Source organism: Sus scrofa, chromosome 6 (assembly GCF_054392235.1).
Source record: "Sus scrofa isolate SSC_HxYL_T2T_F1_AM1 chromosome 6, Sscrofa_HxYL_maternal_Yorkshire_Landrace_v2.0, whole genome shotgun sequence".
NCBI classification, from domain to species: Eukaryota; Metazoa; Chordata; class Mammalia; order Artiodactyla; family Suidae; genus Sus; species Sus scrofa.
The window spans coordinates 12,762,902-12,773,024 of record NC_139388.1 but is presented as its reverse complement, the minus strand read 5'-3'; the positions used below and the strand labels follow the sequence as shown (position 1 = coordinate 12,773,024).

Here is a 10,123-nt window from a genome sequence, read left to right as displayed (position 1 = left end):
AAAAGCATTTTGCATAAAATATTCATAGCACTAAAAAGCGTACTTCAGTTGAGGAAAAAAAAAGATTTTGGCTGTTACTCTGAAAATAGATATTTAAACCATTTATGATTCAACAGAATAAAATGACACTCTGCACATTGGGTCCAACCAGAATCTGTGTGTGTGTTTGCACACATTCTTTCAATAAATTTTGGGTGTCAAGTTGAGTGATTCTCATCTGTGCACAATGAGCTGACTCCCTTAGAGACAAATTTCCTCCTGGGTTTAGAGAGCATCTTTGTGAAACAAAGCCTGCCCATCCTTTGCTGCAAGCTGAGGGCTTTTTTCTCTGCCAGGAGAGTGTGCCTTCTTTCTGTTGCCCAGATTTTGTTCTCAAGCTCTTTACTTAAGGAGAAGAGTGACAAGGAAAGATGTTCTTAATTAATAAATGTTAGCATATGAGACCAATTCAACTAATGAATGGATAAATCAAATGTGGGACATCTATACAATGCAATGTTATACTGACATATCAGTGAATGCATTCTATAGTATGGATGAACTTTGAAAACATTAGGCTGAGTGAGAGAAGCCAGACACAAAAGGATATACATTGTTTGATTCCATTTCTATGAAATGTCCAGGATAGATAAATCCATAGAAACGAAAGTAGGTTAGCAGTTTCTAGGGACCGGGAGGAGGGAGAATGGGGATTGACTGATAATTGATAAGGATTTTTCTTTAGAGATTATGAAAACTTAAAAAAATTAGCTAGAGTTCCTGTTGTTGCTCAGCGGAAACAAATCTGACTAGTATCCATGAGGATGCAGGTTCGATCCCTGGCCTCGCTTAAGGGGTTAAGGATTCAGCATTGCTGTGAGCTGTGGTGTAGGTCACAGACTCAGCTTGGATCCTGGGTTGCTGTAGCTGTGGTGTAGGCTGGCAGCTGCAGCTCCAATTCAACCCCTAGCCTGAGAACCTCCATATGCCATGCATGCAGCTCTAAAAATACAAAAAAATACAAAAAAAATTTAGCTAATGTTGATGGTTGCACAACTCTTTGAAAATACTAAAAGCCACTGGATTGCACATCCAAAAGGATAAATTTTATGGTAAATAAATTATACCTTAATAAATAATTATACCTTAAAAAAAGAGAGTAGCTTATAAAAATAAAATATAGTGGAAAGGGTCATGAAATATTCTGCCACCTGGATAAGTGAAACTACAGAGGGCACTTTCTGAGAACAATGAACATTGCAAAATTGTTTAAAATGAAAGTGTAAGTTAAAGTCACACACTATGGTGAAATTTAATGCCATTAGTATTAACACTTGTCAACACATTATACTGATCACACATTTTAGATTAAAAGAGCCTCATTGACTATAACTTGAATATTTATAAAAAGTCCCTTTGACTAGAAAACAGATTTAAATATGCATTTAATTTTGTAAATAATTTCAGTTTTTCAAATGAGGATATTAACACATATTGGAAATTTAGAAAGTATGGAATGAATAATATGAACTGATTATGTTGAAAATAAAAGGACATTAAAACATAACTCAAAAGCATTTGTTTTCTAGTTATTCACTTTCTTTTTTTCAGTCAAATGGAAAATGATATCAGTATAAGGAGCATCATTTTATTCATTGGGCAACAGATATTGTATATGATTCTATATAAGTATTAATGATAAGCTTGGAAAATATGGCCCTAAAAGAATATAAAAATATATGATTGATTTTTCATGGCATAGTTTTACATTTTCAAAATTATTCACCAAGAGTGTATGTTATTTTTTTGTAATTAGAAAAAATATATTTTCTAGAAAACCTTTTTCTGCTCTTGTAAAAAGACTAATAATCTAAATTTCCAAAAAACATAAAAATATAATATTTAATCAATACTAATATACTATTGGTGTTTATATTTTAAATTCAAAATTAAATTTTTATTAACACTTTAATAGTACTATGTAATTATTATATTGATAAAATAGAATTTTCTCATTATTTATAATTGCTTCACAACCCAATAGCAATAATATAAGCAGAGATGATATAATGTTAATAAAATTGGAATTTACAGTGTTTACCATCAGAACACTAAATTATAATTCATGCTTAATATTTTAAAAATCATTCAATCATTAAAGTTATAATCATTATATCATTTAAACTTACTCTGTTCTGCTAATGCTTTAATGTCATTCTTTTTTCCAAATCTTCATGTTGCTTTTCTCTTGATTCTCAGACTTAATAAAAAATCAACATACCACTGAATCCTGCTGTTCTAAAATCCAAGGCCTCTTGCTGTCTGGGTGCTGCAGGAAGAAATGTAAGTAGGTTACATTAATATACATTAGTATATAATATACATCAATATATTAATACATGTAATATATTGATAATATATTAATTAGATTCCTAATAGTCAAAGTAAGAAGTTCATATAAAATATGAAATTTATTAAATACAATGAAACTGGGAACATATTAAATATATTTTTTATTCAATTCTGGGGCCCTTCTTGGAATTGTTTCATATGCATATGATTATGACACACCAGCAACATTTTTCCAGAAGTAAATTGATTAAGCTGCCTTGGCTGGGATGCTAATGATCTGGGAGAAAATTTGAGACCCTCTAGTAAATATTACTGTAGGCTGAAACCTAGAAAACTTGACACAAATAGCTAAAAACTTCATAATGGTATTCAGGCCTTAAGATTTCCTTTACTACCAACTTTTACGTCATATTACATCTTCTTTTTTTGGCCCCATTTGCAGCATGTGGACGTTCCCAGGCCAGGGACCAAACCTGTGCCACAGCAGTGACCTGAGCTGATGCAGTGTCAAAGCCAGATGCTCAACGTGCTGCACCACAAGGAAACTTCACACATCTTATCTCTAACCTCGCATCTAACCTAGCATACATTGAGAAATAATGGAATGTAGCACTTTCTTCATATTTCTAAGAATCAAATACACTAAGAGTTCCTGTCATGGCCCAGCAGTTAATGAACCTGAGTAGCATACATGCGGACACATGTTTGATCCCTGGCCTCGGTCAATGGGTTAAGGATTCGGCATTGCCATGAGCTGTGGTGTAGGTCGCAGACGTGGCTTGGATCCTGCATTGCTGTGGCTCTGGCATAGGTTGGTGGCTACAGCTCCGACTGGACCCCTAGCCTGGGAACCTCCATATGCCGCAAGTGCGGCCCTAAAAAGACAACAAAAGAATACACTATATATATGGATTAATATATATGCATGTATATTTACTTATAGAACACTTAGACACATGATAATATTCTTCTATTATCTTGTCTAAGAAAAATACCACTTGCCTTTCTGATACGTCCTAAATATTCCATTAATTGGAAGGAATAAAAACCAGTCTATCCAGGAGTTCCTGTCGTGGCTCAGTGGTTAATGAATCTGACGAGGAACCATGAGGTTGCGGGTTTGATCCCTGGCCTTGCTCCGTGGGTTGAAGTTCTGGCGTTGCCGTGAGCTGTGGTGTAGGTTGCAGACATGGCTCGGATTCTGCATTGCTGTGGCTCTGGTGTAGGCCGGTGGCTACAGCTCTGATTAGACCCCTAGCCTGGGAACCTCCACATGCTGCAGGTGCGGTCCTGAAAAGCAAAAAAAAAAAAAAAAAAAAAGGTGGAGTAAGAGATACTTTGGAGTTTTTACGTAGGATTGATAGTAGTCTCACTCACAAGGTGGCCAAGGTCAGAGGCATGCACTATTGCATGCTTTATGTCCTTCTCTGCAAGACCAGGAAGTGGCCCGTATTCCATTAATTTGAGCAACAAAGTACACATTTATTTCTGTACCCTACCTCATTCAGATCAGCCATTCTCAAGGTCCTCAGTTCATTGAGAAGGTGGCCTGCTGTAGCCCAGCTGGGTAGATGGTGGTCTCTGCCTGTGACATGTGTGACCTGGGCACTGGCAATGCTGTGAGGATCAAAGGGAAGCTGCCTGCCTACCACCATGTCTATGCCTCATGGCCATCTGCAATGGTGAGTGGAAAATGATCCCTGGAGAGGTAGGGGTTCCCAAAGGCCCCGTCGTGGCAGGCTGGTCCTCAGTGGGAGCCTCCTGCACCACATGCCCTTGCTCTGTCCCAGAAGAGGCTGTGGTGGACGTCAACCTTGCCTGTCACAGGGTTGGCCAATCAGTGGCTGAGGATGGAGATGGCCACCTGGGAGTGGGGGGTCACAGCTTGGCTGAGGTCTTTTCCGTTCCCAGGACAAGACTTGGGATGGTGAGGGAGAGGTGAAGGTGAGAGATAGGAATCAGTGGGCCTAAAAAGATATTTTCATTATCATAATTTGGCCTTGTGCTGGCTGGGTTTGGAGTTTCAGCTGGAGGAGGGTGAAGCATCCTATGATTTCAGAGTTAAATGTGAGTTCAGATTCCCTGTTATGCTTCACAGAGACTCTGTTTTACCTACGTTCTGTTTCCCTCAAGTATGCACCCTCAAGTATGCACAAGTATGTGCATTTGGGTTACAGTAGGTCAGCAGTGGGTGGGGAGCATGGAATGGGGGGGGGCATGGAATAGGGTGGCACAGGAAAAAAATGTGCAAAACCGTGTTACTTTCGGAGAAGAACTCCCACTCTCGTGTTGGTCATCTTTGAGCAGAGGTGAATTCTGAGGCTGAAGGCTGAAGGTGGCTGAATTCGAAAGCAGGTCTCCTTGATGCTGTTATTACACACCTTGGATGGACACTGAAGGAAGTAATGCTTGGCTTAGAAAAATTTTCACAGACTGTTTTCTTTTTGAAACAAACATAACTTTTTTTAAAAACAAAAACTAGGAGTTTTCTTCGTGGCTCAGCCGTTAACAAACCCAAGTAGGATCCATGAGGATGTGGGTTCGATCCCTGGCCTTGCTCAGTGGGTTAAAGATCTGGCATTGCCTTGAGCTGTGGTGTAGGTTGCAGACCCGGCTCAGATCTGGTGTTGCTGTGGTTGTGGTGTCGGCTGACAGCTGTAGCTCCAATTCGACCCGTAGCCTGGAAACCTCCTTATGCCGTGGGTGCAGCTCTAAACAAACAAACAGACAAAAGGCAAAACCCCCCCCAACAAACTCCCCAAGCTAAAAACTAAAGTAAATCCAGTTCTTTGTACTCAGAAGTAAACTTTGTCTTTCAAGTCTCTGTAGTTGTAAGACCACTCCTGATAAACTTTCACGAGTTACGGGACACTAACAAACATCCATCACCAAAACACTGTCCTTACACAGTCTAGATACAGAGGAATAAGAAACAAGGCACTCATCAAATTACTCCCAAGTGAAATCCATTTACGAAGCACCTACTTAGAAATTACAATTCTGTCATGCTTCAACTCGAGCAAATGTACAATTACTTAGCAACAGTAGTGAAAACAATTGCAAGAAAGTTCAAAATTACATCAAAAGAGAGAAAAGATATTTCTGTTTCTAGATTAAATAACAACAATGTTCTCTCTACTATCTGGGAATTAGATAATATGGAAACAAAACACTAATTAATTTTGTATAATGAACATTTACAAAATTCTATCTTACACATTAAAATTCTATTAATCCTCCTCTTGAGATATTATGTGATCACTAAAACAATAGCAGAAAAGCAAAGAGAAAGAAAACTGTTTCAGAAGAAAGACAAAGTTCTTGCTGTGTTTCTCATGATATTAGCGGACTTGTTAACAAGACCGAAGATATACCACTTACAGACAGGGTAACAAGAAAACACTTAATTTCAAGGGTTATATGGAAAAATCTATGGTTTTAGAGCATGGAGGATCAAAATCCTCTGGAGCAGTGGGTGGTCTGGGAAAGCCCTGCAGGTCACCAATGGCTCTAAGTCAGGCAGAGACATCTCCAAACTCTGAGCGTGAAAAGGGCTCAAACTCAAAGGTTGGTGACCACTGATGGTGACACGAATTAGTGAATATGAGTGCTCAGAGCAGGGCAGAGGTGGAAGAATCACTCACTGAGATGTATCTGCTCTCGTTTCAGAGAAGTCCCTGAGTGTTGCTTTATTCTAACACTACCTAAGATACCCACTCACATTGGTTCAGTAGTAAGCTCAAAAATCTTTTGTCCATGTACAGAAAGGATCCCTTAGGGGACCCGTTGGGATCACATGTGTTAGTGACTTTCCCAGCTTTTCTCTACTACTCTCACTGAGCCAGAAATGTCCTCTCACCCCTGGTATCCCTCACCCCAGGGGAAGTTCTAGTTGTTTGCCCTCCAAGCTTCCTGCAGGCCTGCTCTCCTTCCATGTCCCCACTGATGGTCAAATCTGCCCCGAGAAGTGGGCTGCTATGCGCACACCTGGCCCCGGCCGATACTTACTCACAGTCCCCTCCTGAGCCAGCGATGCTTACCATTTCCCTCTAGGAACTCTCAACAGTGTGAAGCAGTCTATAAGGCAAGCCCAGCTGAAACCCAGGAAAACCGTTTTTCAGAGTGGGAAGTGAACGGGATTTGGGGGTAGAAGTCCTGGATTCAGTGCTTGGTTTGTGATGATAAAAAGTGCTGCTTAGGAGTTCCTGTTGTGGCTCAGTGGGATAAGAATCCGACTAGCATCCATGAGGATGAGGGTTCGATCCCTGGCCTTGCTCAGGGGGTTAAAGGATCCGGTGTTTCCACAAGCTGCGGTGCAGGTCACCGAGCTGGTGCAGGCTTGAATCTGGCGTTGCTGTGGTTATAGCTAGGTTGGCAGCGACAGCTCCAGTTCAGCCTCTAGCCTGGGAACTTCCATACACTGAGGGTTTGGCTCTAAAAAGCAAAAAAAAAAAAAAAAAAAAAAAAAAAAAAGAAAAAGCACAGCTTACCTGGAGGGTTTACCATGTGCCAGGAGTTTTACATAAATTCATCTCATTTAACCCGTCCAACAAACCTTAGATATGCTAAGTGTTGCAGAAGTTGAAGGGATGAAGAGTTAAATAAAATATCTATCCTGAGTACCCAGTGAAGAAGGTGTACCCAAGCACCCAATAAGGTCCCTCGGCAGACTGGCTCCAGAGCCTGCGCTGTCAGCCAGCTGTGAATGTGGTGTGACCTGGAGCTTGTTTGAACCTCAGTTTCCTCACCCCAGCCTGCAACGCCTTTTCATGAGGTAGCCACGATGGTGGTGGGTTAAATGGCATAAATAAAACATGGTTTGGGGACAATATGGCACTCTCTCCTTTGTGAGTTGTGTGTCCACAAACATTAGTGAGCACACCCAGGGAAAAGCTGGTAGTGCTGAAACTTTCCTGCCTTCTCGCTAAGGACTTTTCCTAAAGATGAAACCGTCTGGGTCCTCAAGGCCCAGTGGTTTTTCCTTTACCGCAAAGGCATCCAAACTTTGCTGCTCAATTCTGGTTCAAGAGTCCAATGGCCACCCTACCGTGTCTCTTTTCTCAGCATCTCCTTCCTCTTTTCCCATAACCTTGGGATTGCCAGCCACCTCCATGACCCACACTAATGTTGAGTCATAGGACTCACTGTTGGGGGCTGACCGCAAAGGGCCTGGCCCATCACCCATGCACCAGGGTGGGGCAGGCTGTAAGACAAAGTCAGGGTTTCTCAGGGAATGCCTGGGCAGGGGGGAACAATAGGGTCCCTGGTAATGTTCTACAGAGGCATCCACAGGTGTGTGGCTCCTGCACTGGGAAGCCAAGAACTGTCTTACTCTGATGTTTAGAAAGATCTGAGGTCTCCAATCTTCCCACTGGATTCACTTGTTCATTTCCTGCTCAGGTCCGCAGGTCCTTAATGAATGCCTGTCATGTACCAGATAGGAGAGAGGGCTCCATGGGAATAAGATAATCTTTGTCTTAACCTTTACAAGTCAGAGGAAAATGCAGACAAGGAACAAACATGAAAATAAAATGATTTCAGAGAGGATGAGTGTTGTGAAGCCATAAATAGGGGGAAGGAGAAGAGAGGGATGCAGTTAGCACTGCACTAGCCTGCAGTGGTCGGGAAAGGGCACTTTAAGGAGACAGGAGCAGGGCTGGTTTTTAAATGGAGAAGGCAGCCACCAGCCTGTCTGGGGAAAGGCGTTCTTGGCAGAGGAAATCGTCAGTGCAAGGCTCTGAAAAAAATTAACCTTGATGTATTAGGAAGCCGTTCCCTGATGGAAGGCAGAGTTCTAAACTGTCCGTGGACATAGGTTCTGTCACTGGGTTGACCAGGCAGCGACTGAGAGGATGCAGGTGGCAACTCAGGAGGAGCCAGGGTTGTCAGCTTGACCTCTGAGGTCCTTTCCAACCCCAGGTCCAGACTTGTGATGAGGACAAGTGGTGAAGGACAAAGGAGAGAGTAGGGGATCAGAGTCCTGGAGAAAATTTCTGTTACAGTTGTATTCTTGTCATAGGCTGGCCTGGCTGAAAAGTGCTGGGTTCCACCTGTGAATTGGGTAGGGGCGCACCTGGGGCACATTTCAGAATTAAGATTAGGGTTGTATCTTTTCTCTCTTTTTTTTTTTTGTCTTTTTGCCATTTCTTGGGCCGCTCCCGCGGCATATGGAGGTTCCCAGGCTAGGGGTCCAATAGGAGCTGCAGCCACCGGCCTACACCACAGCCACAGCAACGTGGGATCCGAGCCTTGTCTGTGACCTACACCACAGCTCACGGCCACGCCGGATCGAGATTAGGGTTATATCTTAAGGATTGTCCTGGGGGGTTTAGCTTGAGCTCTAGGATTAAATCTGAGTTCAGTGTCCCTCTTACATATATTGATGACTCCATTTCTTCTTCCCCCCACCTTAACTGAAACACGTTCCTTGAAAGGCTCGTCTGGGAGATGTTAATCAGGGTTGCGGTGGTGGTGGAGGGTGGGTGGAGAACACTGCTTCCTAAGAGAGAGAAACTGGGCCGCCTCTGGAGGGAAGCGCCTACTCTGGGCTGCCGATGGTGGGCCCAGAACTCTAGTCTGAAGATGAAGGGGAAGGTGGCTGAACTCCTAGGAGCCTTTAGCACAAAACTCTGCATGATGGATGCTGAAGAAAGGGATGCTGGGCCATATAGAATGTTTCACAACCTACTTTTTCTTAAATCAAAAATCAATTTTGTTCAACATACTAATGTTATAACTAGAGTAACTCAGCTCTTGTTACATTGAGCTGAACTTTGCCTTCCAAGTCTTTCTAGTTGGGAGTCCACTTGTATAAAATGCCCTCTTAGTGTTAATGTTATGGGAACTTGTTAAACAGAACCAACCAACATTCTGCCCTTACTTAAATACTAGCAATGAAAACAGAAGAGAAAATAATCATTTTAAGAAAAAAACTGTGTGTTTGAAAATTTTAGTGGATGTGTTGGTAGCCACAAAATACTGTCATGACACCACCTACAAATAGAAAAACATGGAAGGACGTCTAAGAGACACCTGTCATGTCTCCACCAAGATAAGAGTTATGGAGCATTACCTAAGGATTACAATCCTATCAAGTTCTCATATGGAGCAGTCAGTGTTCTGTGGAAAGCTCTGCAGGTCACTAATGGCCAAGAGTGAGGCAGAAACATCTCCAACCTCTGAACTTGAAAAGAGGCTCAGACTCAAATGGTGGTGATACCAGGTGGTGACACACATTTGCGGATGTGAGTGCTCAGAGCCAGGCAGAAGGACTGCTCAGTGGGTTTCAGCTGTTATTGTTGCAGAGCTGCACACAAGTTTGTTTCCATTGGTACTTTGCTTATTTGACTACCTCTCACATTTATTCCCATAGTTATTTCCAAAATGTTCTGCCCAGTTCCAGAAAGAATCCCCACTGTTGTTCTAATTAGAATTGCATTTGCTAATTTCGTTCCCACTGTTCCTTCCCCACTCACAGTGAGCCTGAAAGTGACCCCCTTTACTCTCGGTTTCCCTTGCTCTTGTGATCTGCAGTCAAGGCTGACTGCCCGATGTTCGTATCTGCCTCTGGAAAGTGTGCTCATATGCTTCCAAGTTGTACACACCTGGCCCTATTACATCCCTCTTCTCAATCTCTGGGGCTCCTCCTCCTAAGTAAATGACCATTTCCCTCCATGAGAGGTCCTCTTATCCTAAAATTTTTGATATCATCTGCCTGCCTGTAAAAGCTTTAACAGTAAATAAATGGGACCTAATCAAACTTACGAGCTTTTGCATAGCAAAGGAAACCATA

General features: G+C 42.1%; 1 protein-coding gene across 4 annotated transcripts in view; it reads left to right on the top strand.

Annotated features, from left to right (window-relative positions):
• The window catches only part of LOC146402200 (uncharacterized), a 122,448-nt gene that overhangs the window by 17,565 nt on the left and 94,760 nt on the right, over positions 1-10,123 (top strand). For 2 of the 4 annotated variants that reach the window (XM_084959586.1, XM_084959588.1), the window contains exons 2-3: positions 2,239-2,322; positions 3,840-4,013. In XM_084959586.1, the coding sequence (XP_084815712.1) occupies positions 3,903-4,013 (111 nt within the window). In that variant the 5' untranslated portion in view covers positions 2,239-2,322; positions 3,840-3,902. Of the gene's footprint in view, positions 1-2,209; positions 2,323-3,839; positions 4,014-10,123 lie in introns of those variants that run through there. The other 2 variants (XM_084959585.1, XM_084959587.1) reach the window with 1 other exon arrangement.